This window comes from Cheilinus undulatus, linkage group 20, assembly GCF_018320785.1.
Source record: "Cheilinus undulatus linkage group 20, ASM1832078v1, whole genome shotgun sequence".
In the NCBI taxonomy this organism is placed as follows: Eukaryota; Metazoa; Chordata; class Actinopteri; order Labriformes; family Labridae; genus Cheilinus; species Cheilinus undulatus.
This window is the reverse complement of record NC_054884.1, coordinates 25137601-25156304: the sequence shown is the minus strand read 5'-3', so window position 1 is coordinate 25156304 and position 18704 is coordinate 25137601. Positions and strand designations below refer to the sequence as shown.

Below are 18704 nucleotides of genomic sequence, written 5' to 3'. Positions count from 1 at the left end.
ATATTGTATCGTATCATTTTATCATTGTATCAAAAGGCTGTTTCTTTTCATTTTGAATAATTTAATTTTGTTTTGTATGTTATTGTGTCATGTCCTAGTCTGTACTAAAGTATGAGAAAGACTGTTACATGTCTCATTTAATACTTGAAGAACATCACTGTGGCAACTTTTAAAAAAACGTTTATGGAAGCAATGGAGTCAAAGTTGAATTTCTCCAAGAGGGTCAATATAGTGTATCATATCATACTGTATGGCATCATCCTGTATCGTGTCATGTTGTATCCTATCACATTGTCTTGTATTATATTATCTCCTATTGTATCTTATTATATTGAATCCTACTGAATCGTTTTGTATCGTTTCATATTGTATTGTACTGTATCACAATGAATCATATTGTATCATCTTGTATCATATTGTCTTGTATGTTATGATATGGTATCGTGTTTTGCCGTATCGTATTACATTGTATCGCATCATGTCAGATGTGCCATATGATCATATTGTGCAGTATGGTTTTCCATCCTACTGTACGTTATCGATCGTACCAAAACTTAACTACAGGAAGACATATCTTTGAGGTTAACATTTGAAAAACTGTTTCCAGGATCAAGAACCTAAAGGAAGACAGAAACTAAGCAAAAGATTCCTGTTAGGTCCAAAGGAGGCTCCACAACTCTGAGTCCATTCAGATCACTGCAGGCTGTTCACAAATTTAATGTTAAAACGCTGTCTGACTGACTCATAAAGGTAATGTTTTATTTTTCATGATTTTGCAGCAGAATATAATTCATGAATCCAAACTTATTTCCACCAGCGATTATGATATTCCTAAGGCAAAGTATCACATTAAAATCAGCTGAGCACTTTAACCCAAATTTAGCTGGGCATGGGCCTCCTCTCCTAGCTGCTTTGTCATTGTGGTTCAGATCACAAGGACCATAGAAAACATCCTGCACAGCTAGTTTGTCACAACTTCTCAGCCATAAAAAGCTGGTTAGGCTGTGATTCAGAGCTCTGGACTTTCCAATGACAACAGAACAAATATTTTCTCAGACAGTATTTTTCGAGAAAATACAGCATATGCACCAAAACTGACAGTGTCCCTATCCTCAGCCAACTATATTTTTCTAACACTCTAAAAGACCTTGATCATTTTGCACAAAAGTAAACTAAAGCAGATTCAAACCTGACTGTGACAGCTTTAGCTTAACAAATATTTCATACTTGCAGAAGTAACTCAAACCACAGTGCTTCACCACACATTTAATATTCATTTTAAGGCTTCCTTTGTTCATCTTTGTTCGTGTACACCCTGAGCTAGGGGCAATGACATTAGGTGATATGATCTGCCATGGCCTTTGGTGCCAGGCAGTCTAGCCGACGTTGTAGATACTGAAGAGCATTTTCACATTGATTTCCCTATGGACCCAATTAAACAAGGCATACTGGAGAGTTCCTGTTCTTCAGTGGGCACGGGTCACATTTCCATTGCATGCCTCTGACTGTGACTCACTTTCTGTGATTCTTGATTATTTCATGACAAGGGAAATATATCAAATCTCTGTCTGAAGGTGATCACGCACTGTGCTCATCATTTTTCTTAGGGCAATACCAATGAGTGACTGAACCATGTCTTAATAATGCACCCCTGAGTCTTCCTGTCCATCTTAGCTAGAGCCACTAACTTTGAAGGCAAAAATGAATGTATGATTTGTATCACTATCATGGAATTTACAACAACTTTAAACAATTGTTAGAAATTCTGATCACAAATTAAAAAATCTCTCCTTTCTGCAGCATTTTTGTGCTGGTTGAGGATTAAGTTCTACCTGATATATAAATTATAACATCATCTGCATATGACTTAAGACCAGCCAGCATAAGCATGGTTATTTTAAATCATTAAAAGTCTTTCTTACTGATGTTTGAATAGAAATCTCTAGGCGACATGACTCAGAAGTTTTCAAAAGAACATTTTTTTTATCATAACCGTTAGTCTGACTCCTTTATTCATGCTCATATCTCTGCTCCTATGTTCAATTTTAACCATTGTCTCTAAACTCCACAAAGCAGGCACCACTTGTGTCTTCAAGCAATGGTGATTAATACTTACATCTGTGTCAAAAAGAACAAAGCAAGAAGACAAAGCAATGAACAACAGTTACATCTTAAATGGATATTTCAGTTTACATCCATCACTCCATTAGTGTTTAATCAGAACAGGCTCGTGTCTCTTATCCATCAAAATTTGGGGGGCCTTAAAAAGCTCTCAGGAACACACATAACAACCAAGCTGCTGCTGGAAACTTAAAGACCAGGGTGAAAGAAAGTTGTACAAAAATACTCATAAAATATCTGACTCCCAGAAACTAAAACAGGAACTCCTCAGGGTTCTGTACTCAGTCCCCTTCTCCTCCACTTTTTGTTATGCTCTGTTTTTATTTGGTGGTATCTTTTAAAGGGGTACTTTGGTATTTCTGAAGTGAAGTTGTGTAGACATATCAGCAACAAGAGATTTGGCAATGCAGGAGCGCACTGAGGGCACCAGTAAGGAGGCTAGGCTACACAGTGCTAATGACAAGTACAATTGCTCCATCTAATTTAGCTAATTTAATAAATTAATAAAGCTAAATTAATAAAATAAGATTAAGACTGATAATTGCTGTCTACTGTGGTCACAAGGGGATACTTCATGAACTGAAGTACAAACAGTCAAAACTGAAGTGTTGAAATCTCAGTGTTATACATTTCAGATTGATTTTATCTCCCTAAGTGTAATTTTAACTCTACTCAGAGTCAAATGGTCTTCAGTGTTGGAGTTATGTCACGGTGTTTAACCATCAGTGTTAGTCCAACATTTCTCATCATGCCCTTGGGCAGAGTATTTAGGTGTGTTTTATAAACTATAAACAAAAAGTAAGGAAATTTGTGTTTGATAGATTATTTCTTTGTTGTAACAATGCTTCTTAGTAATAAATGTTATACCGTTGGAAAGCCTGTTTATTACCCTTTTAAATGATGTTACATTTGTAAGGAACATGCATTTTTGGGATGAGCAGCAGAGCTGAGTATGTGGGTTGCGCCCATGTGCCAAATCTTCTCTGCCAATGCTAAACAGCTTATTTTGCTGTTGCTATTGACTCTTGTTTTGAGCTACTGGTACCCCCCGGTGCGGCCAATCAGGTGCCTGATTGGCAGGACCTTCAAGCATGGGCCCTACTACAGTGGTTAGTAGATGTCTGCTTCAAGAAGCCACATTGGACTGATCTGGATAGGGCCCATCGGTTGGGCAACTTCAAGCTGGTGTTCAGCAAAACCAAGTTGCGGCATTGTTTGGAGTGAACCCTAGTACCATCTCCAAACTGAAGGCCAAGTTCCATATAACGGGGAATGTCCGAAACAGGCAGCAAAGTGGGTGTCCCAAGAAGACAACACCCCAAGAAGACTGTTTTCTCGCCCTGTCAGCAAGGACTCTATCCTCCAAGATGACAACACTCGCCCCCACAGAGCGGGGTTTATTAGAGACTACCTCCAGAATTTGGAAGTGGAGAGGATGGAATGGCCTGCCAGCAGTCCTGACCTTAACCCCATTGAACACCTGTGGGACCAGCTTGGGCATGCTGTTCGTGCCAGAGTGACCAACACAACCATACTGGCTGACTTGCAACAAATGCTGGTTGAAGAATGGGATGCCATCCCACAGCAGTGTGTGACCAGGCTGGTGACCAGCATGAGGAGGAGGAGTAGCCAGGCTGCTGTGGCTGTGTGTGGTTCTTCCACACGCTACTGAGGCTCCTGTTTGTTAAATTGTTAAATTGTTAAATTGTCAATATGTCTTGTTTCTTCAAACTTCAATCATCCAATCCACCAAACACCAAACAAGAGTCAATGGCAGAATAAGCTGTTTGGCATTGGCAGAGAAGATTTGGCACATTTTTCATGGGTGCAACCCACATACTCAGTTCTGCTGCTCATCCCACAAATACATGTTCCTTACAAATGTAACATCATTTAAAAGGGTAATAAACAGGCTTTCCAACGGTATAATTTTTTTTTGCCAAGAAGCATTGTTACAACAAAGAAATAATGTACCAAACCGAAATTTCCTTACTTTTTGCTATGTTTTATGTTTTTAGTTGTGTTTAGATGTTGCCTGTTGTACAGTGGTAACTTTTAGGATGCCTTTGCTCATGTTTCTGGTGGATTATTGTTGTTTTTGTTGACCTACACTTTTGTCCACTGAGTTGGTGACCTCCCAGCTGTAAAGATAATTGAAAGAAATGGGTGGTGTGCATGGTTTCATCCTTGTAAGAAGACACCCTACGTTGCCAAAGATGTGCAGAACATGGTGGCAATGGCCTTGTAATGTATACACTAGATTAGGAATGCTGCAAATTAACACCCAAAGTGAAAGAAAATTACACAATGTTGTGTTAGAAGTACACTTTAATGTGTAAAAAACAGAGCTGTGAGTGTTAAAAATCAATCCTATAACAGAGAATAACACTTTCCTAAGTGTAAATTTCACTCAGAACCCATGAGAATTATGTAAACTCAGAAAAAGTGTTAAAATTAACACTATGGAAGCAAAGTAAATTTTGACAGCTATTTTTAATTTTAGTCTCAGTCTAAGTCTTTAAGATTAAGTGCTTTTTTTAGTTTCAAATTCAAGTCATTTCCACCTTTTATGGTTTCAGTCAACGAGGCTGAAAAGATACAGATGGATTGGATTTTGACAGATTTGCCCACAGTGGAGAAAAATATCATGGATTTTGAGTGTCAAACACATCTAAATTACATTTTAGTCTAGTTTTAATCATCCTTCCGAAAACCTAATGTACTTTAAAGTCAGTTTTAGTCATCAAAGATCTATTTTTGCTTAGTCTTAGTCTAGTTTTTCTCGTGGAAAAAATGCTGTCAACGAACTTTTAGTCACAGTTTTAGTCGATGAAATTAACACTATATGGAAGTTGAATTAACACTGACGATTTGACTCAGCAGGCCAAAAGACAGAGTGGAGAAACCTCAGTGGAAACCTGTGAGCAAGTGAGATCCCAAGTTACCTGGTGGGGCAAGGGGTGTAAACTGTTAGCCCATGCCCACAAAACCATGGGGGCTACTGCTATCACGAGTAGGATTTAGTTACAAAACTACTTTAGGGCATTTCTCAACCAGGGCTAGTGTCTTACACGCACCTGCAGTCTGCATCACTCCCCATCCAGAGTTCCCTGCCTTACTGAACACCAGTGTTTTATTGATTTTTTTCAACTTTCCACCGGTAAATTAGGAAATCTGCCCCGTACCAGAAGAGCAGAATAGATCATTATCAGAATAAGTTAATGGCTTTGACTTTATTCTTTTAATGGCTGATAATTATACATCACTGCTGGCCTGATATGTTGGTTAGTTACTCCATAACTAGCCATACAAACTTTCCAATTGCTGTACCATGTCAGCTGTAGAATACATAATCATATCACTGGATGATATTCCTATTGTTGGTCACGTTACTCCATCTACTGATTATATTTTTTAAAATCCAAGAATACCTGTTACATAACATTTTCAGTAAATAAGAGAATGTTGAAAACACAATGGAGGTTCCAGTAACTGGTAGAGCTCTGTGACCCAACTAGCTGGTCAGAGGATAACAATGCAGTGAGGCGAAAGAATATGTAGACTATTTGTTGCATCATATAAAAATGCAAACTTCAACATTTTCCTGTATGATGTACACTAAAGACTTATTGATTTTTTTGTTCATATTCATCTAAAAGGAGCTAAATCTGTTGGTAGCGCTGTGCAGCCTAGCTTCCTTGACTGTGCTCTCAGCAAATTCGTCCTAAAGGGGCATTATGGGCTGTAATCTCCTGTGGCTGATAAAGCAACCATTACCAAGTACATTAACTTAAATAATACCAAACTGTCCTTTAAAAAAGAGACAATCAAACCAAAACGGAGCATAAAAAACTGGGGAGATAAGGACAGAGTAGGGAATCACTAGGATTGGATCTATCACGACTATTTTCACCCTGGTCTGTGAGCTTCCAGCAGCAGCTTGGCTGTTATGTGTGTGTTCCTGAGAGTGTGTTTTAAGGCCCCAAAATCTCCAAGGATGAGAGACACCAGCCTGTTCTCATTAATCGCTAATGGAAGGATGGAAAGATGGATGGAGAGGGGGATGCGACAATTGGCCATGACCAATGTGAACAGGAAACAAGCAGCGCTCGGTGCAGATGTGCAGCTGGCACTGGGACAGCATGTGGTTTTACTGCCCTAAACACCACCCCATAACCCCTCGAAATCCAGTATAATAATGATGAACTGGATCTTATTATCTTCTCTGCTCAATTCCTGGAGCTAGAGCAAAGCCAGGAGAGCTTGATGGGGTTTTGTCTGTACATAAGAGTGACAATGACGGCTTTCCTTTGCTCCATTTAAGCAACATGACGGACAAATTTAAAAACACAAGGCACTTCTCTGTGTCAAAGTGTGGGCGAGTTTAGCAAGTACTTTCAATTACTGAGAGCAGGGACTGGCAATCATTGGGGCTTTGTACTCAACCAGTCCTGGCCTTGTGAGGAGGCATTCTGTATAATCACATTGTGCTTTGAAAAGAGCTGGTGCTTTGCCTAGAAAAACATGGCACTGAATGCAGTAAACAAATAACTGTAGCCGCTGGGTGACGAACAACATTCAGGTGATTGCAGCAGAGCCCATTTGCGTGGCCACATGGCATTTGAAAGCGTGGAACTGCGTGGGGTTTGAGCCGGACCCATGGGAGATGTAGTGCCGCCTCAGGCAGCGTATGATTCTGACCTGGAATTAAGCAGGGAAGCAGGATGAGGGAATACAGAGTTCCTAAACATCCTTTCTCAAATGTATTGCTTCTGTAATCCTGGATTAAATAGTGGAACAGTGACTTGGAGCATTTTAGAGCCATAGATGGGATTATTAAGAAAACAAGGACTTTCTTTTGTCAGCCTGAATGAAAAAAGCACAGTCCCTGAAGATGGCAGAACAAAAGTCTAAATATTCATGCCTTATTTCAATTATCTACAAACTTTACTGTTACACCACTATATATGACTTCAGATTTAGAGCTTCAACAAGGAAAAGGATACATTTCTATACATTAACTCCACATAATAGACAGTTTTCAAATGTATTTAACTATTTATCAGACCAGCAGAGAGAGATTTTCCTACATTAAAGTTGCATATGTGTCAGAGAATAGAATCACTTTAACTGGTTGTGAGTAAAAAAGAACAGAGCGACGTGAACTGACAGAGAAGAAAGAAGATGAAGGCCCGTATTTCCAACCCTTTTTATGTGTTTGTCTTGTTGCCAATTTTAGGACAAAATCCTTATCCAGAGTTACCCTCAGTCAGAGTTATTTATAAATCTTCACTCTACTTCTGTGCTGTTTTATGTGCCTATAATCAAGAATAACGTTACCCTGTTTTTCATGGATCTCACCCAAACCAAATACAAATGGATGATTCCAGCATAAACACTAATCTGAGGCTCTCACAGACCAATAAACCTTGGGTTTTGACTAGTTTGGAGTGATTCGACCCTGACGATCCCTTCCTTCTGCTCGGTCTAAGATAAGATGTTAGAAAATTACAACCCATAGTCAGAGCTATAATGACTTGCTTTTCAAAGTTAAAGAGAACTGCTGAACATGCTCTGGATTTTTCTACACTGTCAAACTGAACAAGTTGATATTCAATATGTGTTGTAATTGAATACGTCAGAGTTTTTGAGTAGTGGAAATAAATTGAGTATGTCTGAAGTTGAATGAATTTACACTGTAATCCCCAACAAGTTAACCTTGCAAAGCAGATGGACTTGCACATTTCTGTGTTTCTCACTGGCGAATCCATCTTGCAAAGCCCCCATCTGAGCCGTTTGGGCCCAGCTAGAAGGTGACAGGACCAATCAGCAGTTAGAATGCTGCTATAACCCCAGTTTTATCAGAACTTGACGTTAATTCTTTGTTAAAAGAAGAACAAAGAACAGCACTGAGTTGTTTTTTTGTGTTCACGTTATGCAGTTTTCTATGGAGTTTACTCCTCAGTAGCAGCTATGATGTCATGTGTTTTGTTGCTCTGATTGGCCTGTAAAGATGTGACAGACAGAATGTTCATCTAATCACCCTCTGAGTTTTTTTCAAAGGGTCTCCCTTTCCCAAATGCTGTCCATGAGAGGTTTACCAGATGGATGTGGGAAACAAATCCATCTGGTGTGTCAGGTTACCAACGAGTTGATAAAACTTAAAGTATTGCAGGCACATAAATAGGTTAGAATTTAAAGTAATACCGACTGAAAAAAAAAGTAGTTGTTAAATAGCAAGTACTTAGCCATTTTATGCTATACAGGTACATCTCAAAAAATTAGAATATCATGAAAAAGTTCGATGTTTTTTGTCACTCTTTTCTCAAAGTGAAATCCATATGTTGTATAGACTTGTTACACATAGAGTAAAATATTTCAAGCCTTTATGTCTTGAAATGTTGATGATTATGACTTACAGATAAGAAAACCCAAAACACAGTGTTTTTTTTTTCTTTTTTAAAAACAGAATATTACATAAGATCAATTAAAAAAGGATGTTTTAAACAGAAATGTTAGGCTTCTGAAAAGTACGTTGATCTATATGCCTTCAATACTTGGTTGGGCCTCCTTTTGCATGAATTTCTGCATCAATGCAGCGTGGCATGGAGGCAATCAGCCTGTGGCACTGCTCAGGTGTAACGGAAGCCCAGGTTGCTTTGATAGTGGCCTTCAGGTCATCTGCATTGTTGGGTCTGGTGCCTCTCATCTTCCTCTTGACAATGCCTCATAAATTCTCTATGGTGTTCAGGTCAGGCCAGTTTGCTGGCCAATCAAGCACATTAACACCATGGTCATTGAACCAGCTTTTGGTACCTTTGGCAGTGTGGACAGGTGCCAAGTCCTGCTGGAAAATGAAATCAGCATCTCCATAAAGCTTGTCAGCAGAAGGAATCATGAAGTGCTCTAAAATGTCCTGGTAGATGGCTGGGTTGACTGTGAACTTCAGAGAACACAGTGGGCCAACACCAGCAGATGCCATGGCAGTCAAATCATCACTGACTGTGGAAACATCACACTGGACTTCAAGCAACGTGGATTCTGTGCCTTTCCACTCTTCTAGGTCCCAGAGTCTGGAGGCAAACTGGCCTGACCTGTACCCCATAGAGAATCTATGGGGTATTGTCAAGAGAAAGATGAGAGACACCAAACCCAACAACGCAGATGACCTGAAGGCCACTATCAAAGCAACCTGGGCTTCCATTATGCCTGAGCAGTGCCACAGGCTGATCACCTCCATGCCACGCCGTATTGATGCAGTAATTCATACAAAAGGAGGCCCAACCGAGTATTGAGTGCACAGAAATCAACATACTTTTCAGAAGCCTGACATTTCTGTGTAAAACATCCTTTTTTATTGATCCTATGTAATATTCTAATTTTTAGAGACACTGTATTTTGGGTTTTCTAATCTGTAAGTCATAATCATCAACATTTAAAGAAATAAAGGTCTGAAATATTTTACTCTATGTGTAACAAGTTGATATAATATATGGGTTTCACTTTGAGAAAAGAGTGACAAAAAATATTGAACTTTTTCATGATATTCTAATTTTCTGAGATGCACCAGTATGTGTTTCATCCAATGCAATTTTCCCTTACTTTAATCTTCAACATTCAGTTGGGACTTGTCTTACTGAGTCAGTAACTTCACTCGTGGTACAAAAGTGTCTAATGCTGAAAGGCATCTGGCAAAACTATAGATTAAGACAGTGGTTTCCAAGCTTTACCTGTCAGGCTCCCTTTTGAAAGATAAAAATATCATCAGGCCCCCCCACCCCTCACCATACATATCAACATGTAAAAATATGTAAACTGTCAGTCAAAATATTTGCAAACAAATTCTTTTCTTTTCAGAATTTATTACCACATTAAAACTTGTTAAACCTTTGTAGCAGTAACAACAATCATAACCACGGCCCACTTTGGGAACCACTGGATTAAGGGATGATTGTCAAACAATTTGAGTACATTTACAAAAAATACTTAAACTTGTTAAGTACTGTTTACTAAAAACTAAAAGTGTTCTATCAAGGCAGAAAAAAGAGCTGAAATAGCTGTTTTTGATTTTTAAGTTAATACATCTCTTTTTTTAAACAATCTTCAATTGTTCAGTCCAACAGTGCAGAAGAAAATTCATCATTTAATAAGTATATCGAGTCTATAACAAAAAATACAGGTTCACTCTTTTTTAAAAAGATTATTATTCATTATTATTCATTGCCCAATGTTTGAGAGAACAGGACAGTTGACAGGGTTAAAAATCAGGGGTAGAGAGTAGGGAGCAACACATCAGGAAGGAGCCAGAGGTCAAACTTGAAACCAAACCATCTGCTCAAAAGACCAACTTCCATACATGGGAAGCGACTTCATCACTAGGCTGTCTGCGTCCCTAAAGAGAGCTTTCACATAACGCCACAAACTTATGGAATTGCCAATTGGTGGGAAAGTACAGCTCTCCTTGCATTCCTTGCCGTTCACTATGAAAACAACAGCATTATTAACGCAAATGCATCACAAATCCATGCTTTTGTACATTTTCATTCTGGCAGATGTTTCGTGTCCACTCCTGTAGATATAATGAAGCATAAGTGAAGTTCTTGCAGCTACTTTTCTAACGTTTAGTGATTTAAGTGCTATCCCTAGTGATGTATAAGGGTCGAAAGTGACAAAAAATGTCAGTTTAAAATGATGTTTTTCTGCAGTTGTGAGGTGATGTATAGTTGTGAAGAGATGGATGATAAAATGCCACTAGTGTCCAATGGTAGCTGCCTCTGTCCTAAGCTATTGTTGCCTTCCAGCTCTCTGTGACAAAAAGCTACCCAGACAAATCCTGTTTTTCTATTCCAACAAGGAACAAACTTACTCCAGCAATGGCTCTATCAGTGATCGATTGCAGTGATATTCTTTATACGTAAGCTACCTCATCCTCACTGAAAGTGTTGGACTCAGTATACTATGCTGCTTTGCCATTTGTCTCGAGTTAGGATTCAGCACACATCATTGCATCTAGTTTGTCTTCCTTATACCACATAAAGATGGATCACTAGTGTATCTTTTGAAATGAACTAGGAGGACCATTTTTACATGCACTGTCGTGTCAAAATGTTCTCTGCTGACTCATAAAACTGTGAGCAGGTGTCACTTTTGGTCTCAAGGACTCACTATGAACGCTTTCCCTAATAGTATTTTGAATGATTTTGCTGCTCCATCTCTATCTGAGCTACAGGGTCACCTAAAACCAGAGAATTTCATTCACTTGGATGAATTTTAACCAGGATAAGAGCTCATTTGACTAACAGATACAAACTGCACTGATTAAGACAGGTAAATATTGTATGATGACATTAAAGAGTTTTTTGTCAAAAAGCCAAATCATATTGCCATGATTAATTAATAAAATCAGTTAGAAAAAACGAAAAAAGTAAGCAGCTAATCTACACCTCTACCAATATACTGCTAAGGACGATACAGTTAGATAGACTTATTTTTCTTTTCACAGGTGATAAACCTGTCATCAGCACTCAATTTTTTTACATGCGTCACTGAAGCAACAGACAGTTCCTGCACTTTTAAAAGTACATTGTAGATTATTTCAGGATAGGTATAATTGCACAGTTCTTGGCTATGCATCAGTGCTGCTCCCTCTTCAGAATGAGTCATGTTGCCTCAGAGCGTTAGTACAGCTGTTGATTCTGCCTTAAACTGAACAGCTTTATTCTGCTCACTGCTCGACAGAAAACGAGTTACAAATAGAGAGCATGTGGATGAATGTTTACTTATGATCGCTATCAGCATTTTATGTGCTAAATTTATGCAATTAATGACAGCAGGATGATACATTTCACATGGTTTTTGTCAAGCTAAACAAAAGGTGACCCTTGAGTGCTTGAAAAGAGAAATAAAGCTGAAATAAAACTCACACCACCCTGAATATTGCAGCCAGCTTCAAGATCGATTGACTTTTAATTGTCCAGAGAGAAAATGTGACTCACCCTGTGGAGGGAGTCATAATGCAGCCTCCACGATCCACTGTGACCCTGCAGCCACACCCCCTCTCTGGCGTGTCGTGGTTCATTCCAAAGTTGTGTCCGAGCTCATGGGCCAGAGTGACTGCAGCACCCAGAGGGTTGTCCGAGTGGTCCTACAGAAAAAAAAACATCAATCATGCAGAAAGAAAATGCTATTTCATTACAAGAATACTTAATCTAAAAGCTCTTTAATGAAAGCGTGTGATTCATCAAGCATATTTCTAGGCCAGACATTATGATGAGGCTACAAGAAAAATCCCACAGTAAAAATTTGCTCAGTTTACAATTCTGCTGCAGCAAACAAAAGTTAATCAAAAACAGACTTTTCTGGAAACATTTTCCAAAGAAAATAACAAATAATAAAAAACTTAATGCAGGCCAAATTATTGTTTCCCACAGGACCCACTGGAAAAAAACATCACTCAAAACCAGTGAGTGTAATTACTAATACAGACAAACGATGCTGTTGGATCTCATTATGGAGTTTCTTCTGCTTGACGCTGTGGCGCTAAAGTAAGAAATAAAACAGCATTCCGCGGGCTGTCACCTTCAGCCTCAACAGCTAGTTTTGACGGGGCCAGATGTGCCGCTTCATCAACACAAATTGAAAAATGAATTGACGGACGGAGAAAAAACTCCAAACAGAAAGCATGAGGAACAATTTGGATGCACTGTTAGTGACACTCAGGTGCCGAGATTCCTTGCCAAGTGTGTAAAACACGAACACATGAAGACGCCGGATAAATAATGTATCTGCAGGAGCAGCATCTATCATCTCTTCACGGATGCACATCTGTGCGTCAGAGCATCTTGCCTCCACAGTCCTCTGTCACCGTGCATTATTCACAAGCCCTATGCACGTCCAGCCCTCACAGATGAACTGCTCTGCAGGAGGCTTCCTGGAAGTAAATGGTCATCAGCTGTCCACACACGACAGGATCCAACTTGAGCATGGTGGATTCATGCAGAAATAAACCCTCTGAATCTGTTGTTGGTTAACACTCGGACATCTTGTCAGGCCACAAACGCTACAGAGGGTGATTCATGCCACTGTCTGTGTTCTGTTTCACCACACCAATGAAATTAATGTAGCATTCGGGGCTGGTAAATGGAGATCCCAGATGGTTTGAGAATGGATGTTTAGGATTTAACTGCCTAGAAAAATAACAATGGAACCCATAGGGGAAGTTAGCTAATGAGTTCAAAGGTACTGAGACAACAGAAGATTCTGTGGTCTGAGACTAATCTTTTATGTCTCTGACCTGATGTATGCATGTATGTAGAGTTTTATCATAACGACAGAGTCCCAGCTTTACCATCTGGTTGGACAAGAGTGAAGAACCATCTGGGAACTGGCTGCAAACCTCTCTACCAGCCAGCCTGGCCACAAGAGAGTCTGCCACACAGAGTATTTTTATAATATTAGATTGTGCTAATTCAACATGACTTTTGCACATTGTGTCAAGTTGCAGTTCTGTAATGGGTGATCATTTACGACATACTTCAATATGTGGTTAAACCTTAAATTCACTCATTTGTTGCACCTCATTAAGAAGTAAAAGTTTCCACATACACATTCTCACATATCTGTACTAAACGTAGAGTACCATGCATGCCCGAAGCTTTCCTGGAAAAAGACTCAATGATGTGTGCGCCTTGACGTTAATATCAACTCTGGAATCCTTAGCTCAACCCTTACAGGAAAGACCCAGGGGAGAAATATGAGAGTATTATGTCAGACAAGTGGGGTAGGGGGGTGGGGACCAAAGCGGAGAGTGGGGGAGAGAAACAGGAAGAAAAAGATGACAGATTACGTCTGGTCTCCTTTCTGGAATTTAAAGAAATATTTCTTTTGTTCTCCAGTGCTTGAAGTTGGAACAAATTGGTGATTTTTAAAGGTTGACATACCATAACGATTCCTCCTGACTGTTCTGCTGTGCACATGCTCATGATAGGTGCCATACCAATGGTGGTGCCCTGGAAGTACACCCCACTAGAGGGGGAGAAAAAGAGATCATCACATCATCTGTGTAACATGGCATTTTACCATCAAAGTAAACTCCAAAAGTTAGTTTTTGTCCAACAATTGCACCATAGTTCAAATGACTGCAGACTAGGGTGTAAGAATACAGTCAGCACCATGTACAGAGGCTGTTGTCCTCAAAGTGTCCAACACAGGTCTATCCTTTTCCCACATGTTTTCCCCACTCTCTAGCTCTCAAATATCAAATTCTTTCCATCTAAATAAAGGCATAAATCTCTTCACAAAATAAATCTAAAAGAACATATTTAACTCCCTATACAATTTTTTTGATAATACTGGGATCCAGGTGTAATTTTATACAATTTACTACTTTTTCTAAAGACATGAAATTGAACAGAATTCATGAATAGATATATTTAAAACCTGTGATAGTAGAAATACAGCATAGTCCTTTTTCCTTATTTTCTTTACAAATATAGGTAGTACAATCTTCAATCTAACAAATACATGCAGCACTGTCTGCTTGTTGGAAAAGAATATTGGAATATAGTTTTGACATTGGTTTAAATTTAAATTTAAATATAAGAACCACCGCTACTGATCCAAAACAAACGACTGATATTTGCAAAAAAAAATCACAGCTTGGGAGTGCCCATATGCTCGGTCTTTCAGTGGCCTAGTTAATGCTGTAGGCAGGCCTGCAAGGCAGGGTTAGTCCCCTTCAAGGAAATCCAATTTGCATGTAGTATATAAAAATATAAATATAAAGTATATTTATTGTGTTTTTAACATTACAAACATCAGGGTTTTGGACTCAAACTAACATTTAAAGGGTTAAATTGCCCAGAAATGTTTTACTTTTGATATTTATCATCAGTTGATATTCATGATTATGCACCACCATAATCAGAATAAATTATTTGTTGGAGAGGCAAACATTGTTAAGCATTTTTTTAGCATTTGTCATCTTTTTGTTTCATACTATTAGGCCTTCCCAGTGTGCTAGTACCTAAGACTGACCTTAAAAGGTTTTGCAAATGTTTTATGAAGTAGGAAATTAAATTTGTTTCGCTCAAACAGAGCTGTGTTTGGTGGTTATCCTCACTGCAGGGTAGCTCGAAAGAACAGGAAATAGCATTTCCACAACAAAATATCAGATTTCATTGTGCTCAGAAAGTTATACATTTCCAAGTAATTTTCTTATTTTGTGCTCTCCTTCCAGAGTTTTACCTTCAAACAGTGGCATGTAGTTTGATACACTACGAGAGCAGATCTACCTGATTAGCTGGGCGTTGTCGTGCGGCTTCTGAGGCAGCAACTTGACCTTCCTCCAGTCGAGGAACTCATGCAGGGTAGTAAAAGGGTCCTGAGTGACGGGACATTTGTCCACGTCACTCCACACCTCCAGGCCCACAAGGGCTACACGGATATTCAGGGCCCTGTAGAACTGCAAGAGAGAGGAGGAAACAGAGTCAGGTTGCAGGCATATGATTTCTGTTACTTTATTCCCTTTATATTACCTATCTAAAACACAACTCCTATATAATAATTCCTCTAAAGAAATCACTTAACATTAATCAACATAGGACTTTTCTATGAATAAATCATTTTTTGCTCTTGGGTTATTAAACCGCCACCTGCTGCACGTTTTATTACCCAGCTTTCCACAAGATTTCTCTGCCCAGTTATGGAATTGATCATCCATTTATAATCCAATCAGCCTCTGCTCACAGGGCAGTTAAGTCTCTCCAAGCTTGATGTGACCTCCAATAAATCACATTCCTATATGACAATCCGTTTGTTGATTTGATTGTTACCTTGTCCACGTAATTGGCGATCTCAGCCAGCCGCTGCTTGACCTTCTCCATGTCCTTTCCTTGCTTCTGAAACTGAACAACAGCAGCAGAAAGAATAAAGCAAGGAGAAATAGAGGTGATCCATCCCCTCTTGAATGTTTGTTATCATCAAAGACATTATTTGGGACTTAATAGCACTGTGTCAGCTCTACAAATGTCTCCGCAGGGGTGTCCCGGAGCCAGCATGTTAATTCCTGTGGTGCTTCTGCTGCGCTAGCTATCATCAAAGAGCTCTTCAGTGGAGCTTAGGCTAAAGAGATAACCTCAGCCACCTTGTATTACTATACATCCAGCATTTATTCATGTGGCGTTGACCTATATGTCTCATTTCAACATGAAACACTTTCTTCTTTTTGCCTTCTGCAAGATCTGAAGGCTTGAGATGATTCAAAGCTCAAAAAAATGAAAGCATCTCATTTGTGAGTCAAGTGGTCAAATGATGTATGCAGAGGGTTGTAGCAGGAGCTGAACAGATGAGTAAGTGGAAATGTCAGAGGCGAAAACAAGGCAGAGTCATCTTATCTTTGTCTCAAGGGGTATGGAGGAGCAAAAAGCACAACCTCTAAGCCTGTTTTTTCCTGCAGGATTCAGAAAAGGTCAAGACTGCGTGACCTCCGCCTACCTCTCTGTTGTCAGCCACGATGATCAGCTCCACGTACTTGGTCGTCGTCTGGACATGGCGTTTGTGCTGCATGGGTGAGCGAAAAAGGCAAGGAGAAGGTGGGTGTAAAGGAGAAAAAAAAGAGACAGTAAGGGAAGAAATAGGGGAAGGAAAAAAGGGTGGAGATGATGAAGAGGAGACAGAAAAAAGGAACATTAGAAGGAGACACTTAACTGCAGCTTTCTGGAAAGGGCAGCCTAAATTTAGCAGGTCCCCACTCAATAAGGCTTTTCACCTGAACTACACTCCACACTAACGGCTGCAGAAGCTCGAATCAGCACAAAGCAATCAGCCTCACTTCACAATGTCCGACCCAATAAGAGCTGCTAAGGTCATGCAGACCTCTGATAACAGCACTCTACACGAACCAGCTTATTAGCTAATAAATCAGCGTTTTTTGGACAATACTGCCTGCACTGTAAGCAGCATAAAGTATGAAATACTTACCCACAATGCTTTTCCCTGAAAAACTTTAGGACTATGAGAAAACTTTACAGTGACTCTGCAAAAACTGCTGTGGTTGAGCATTTATGAGGCTGGACACTGATGTTGGATGAGATAGCCTGGCGCACAATCTCTGTTCCAGTTCATCCTAAAGGTTCTTGATGGGTTTGACGTCAGGGCTCTGCACAGGACAGTCAAGTTCTTTCACACCAAACTCATCAAACCATGTCTATAATCCTTGCTTTGTGCACTGGGGCACAGTCACATTGGAATACAAAAGGGCCTTCCCCAAACTGTTGCCACAAAATTTGAAGCATAGCATTGTCCAAAATGTCTTTGTATGATGAAGCATGGAGATTGCCCTTGTCTGGAGATGAGGGGCCTCACACTGCAGCGACTCGTATTACAATGGTTTAAACAACTGTTTGAAAGTTGATGATGATTAGCTTGTTTTAAGTCTATGATGGTTCGAAGAAGCAGGTTGTGGCAATAAATGAAGCAGGAGAAGTAGCTGTAGACTCTGTAGTAGGGCTTGCCTATATGGATTTCTGGGGGGCAATGCCAAAAAATTCCGATAACCGATATATTGAAAGATTGCTGGTTTTGGGGATGTAAGGAGCATCATATTAAAGAGGGTCAAAATATTATCAACACTCTTATGACAACAGCAACACTCACTCTAATCCCAATAAAGAGGAATGAATCACCTCTCTGACAGTGTCAACAACATTTACAATGTCATACATTTATCAACGTAGAATTCATGGGAGAGATGTTGTTACTGGCTTGGTTTATAGCTGGCTAATGTTAAGCTATGGTATCCTAACTTCAGCTTGCTAACATAAACAAATAAGCGTGACCGACACAACAAGGCACGTCATGACTCATGGACAAGCAGGTGTAATTAAAGCAAGAAATTTATGGAGATATTGTTTATTTCACAAACTAGTAATACAATTACAACAATGGCAAACAGTTCTCTTCAACAAATTTAAAGCTTAGCCTAGCTGCTCAAGGTTCTAGTTCACTCTGCTATAAGAGGTAAATATGAAGCATGACATGAAAGGAGTCAGACTGCCCCCTACTGGACAAATAATAGAACATAGACATCATGTCTAGATAAAATGCGTCATAGTCCCCGCACTTTATCAGTGAAAATACAAGTGTTAACAACAGTGTCTATTGGCCAACATTTGGCCGATTAACGATTATTTTTTTAATCTATAACTGGCCAGCTGATTAATCAGTTGGGCCCTACTCTGAAGTAGTGTAAACTCACTGGTAAGCTAAGCTAAATCAATGATAAACATGGTACTGTCGACAAATCCTTCACAGTTAAAGTCCATATTTGTTGTTTTCCATGAATACTGTCATTGTGAATGCATCGGGAAATACAGCATTTCCAAAAGCAGCTTGATACACCTCAGCAAAAGAGGAATGAAACTTTAAATTGCAGGTTCACTTCTAAAGAAATTAACACAGAGAGACTTATTAAAAGCTTTTTCTGTGATCTTACGCTCAGATATGACTTTAGTATGCCATCACATACTGTGATATAACTTTCCTGCCGCGAGGGACAAAAAAACTACCATGATATAGGCCTCATA

At 39.4% G+C, this 18704-nt stretch overlaps 1 protein-coding gene across 1 annotated transcript in view; it reads right to left on the bottom strand.

Moving 5' to 3' along the window:
* LOC121528821 (disintegrin and metalloproteinase domain-containing protein 12) overlaps window positions 1-18704 on the bottom strand; it is a 144066-nt gene that overhangs the window by 33875 nt on the left and 91487 nt on the right. Inside the window, exons 7-11 of the mRNA XM_041816428.1 lie at window positions 16615-16680; window positions 15954-16025; window positions 15414-15583; window positions 14061-14145; window positions 12117-12265 (exon numbers count right to left, since the gene is read on the bottom strand). Coding sequence (XP_041672362.1) covers window positions 12117-12265; window positions 14061-14145; window positions 15414-15583; window positions 15954-16025; window positions 16615-16680 — 542 coding nt within the window. The remainder of the gene's footprint in view (window positions 1-12116; window positions 12266-14060; window positions 14146-15413; window positions 15584-15953; window positions 16026-16614; window positions 16681-18704) is intronic.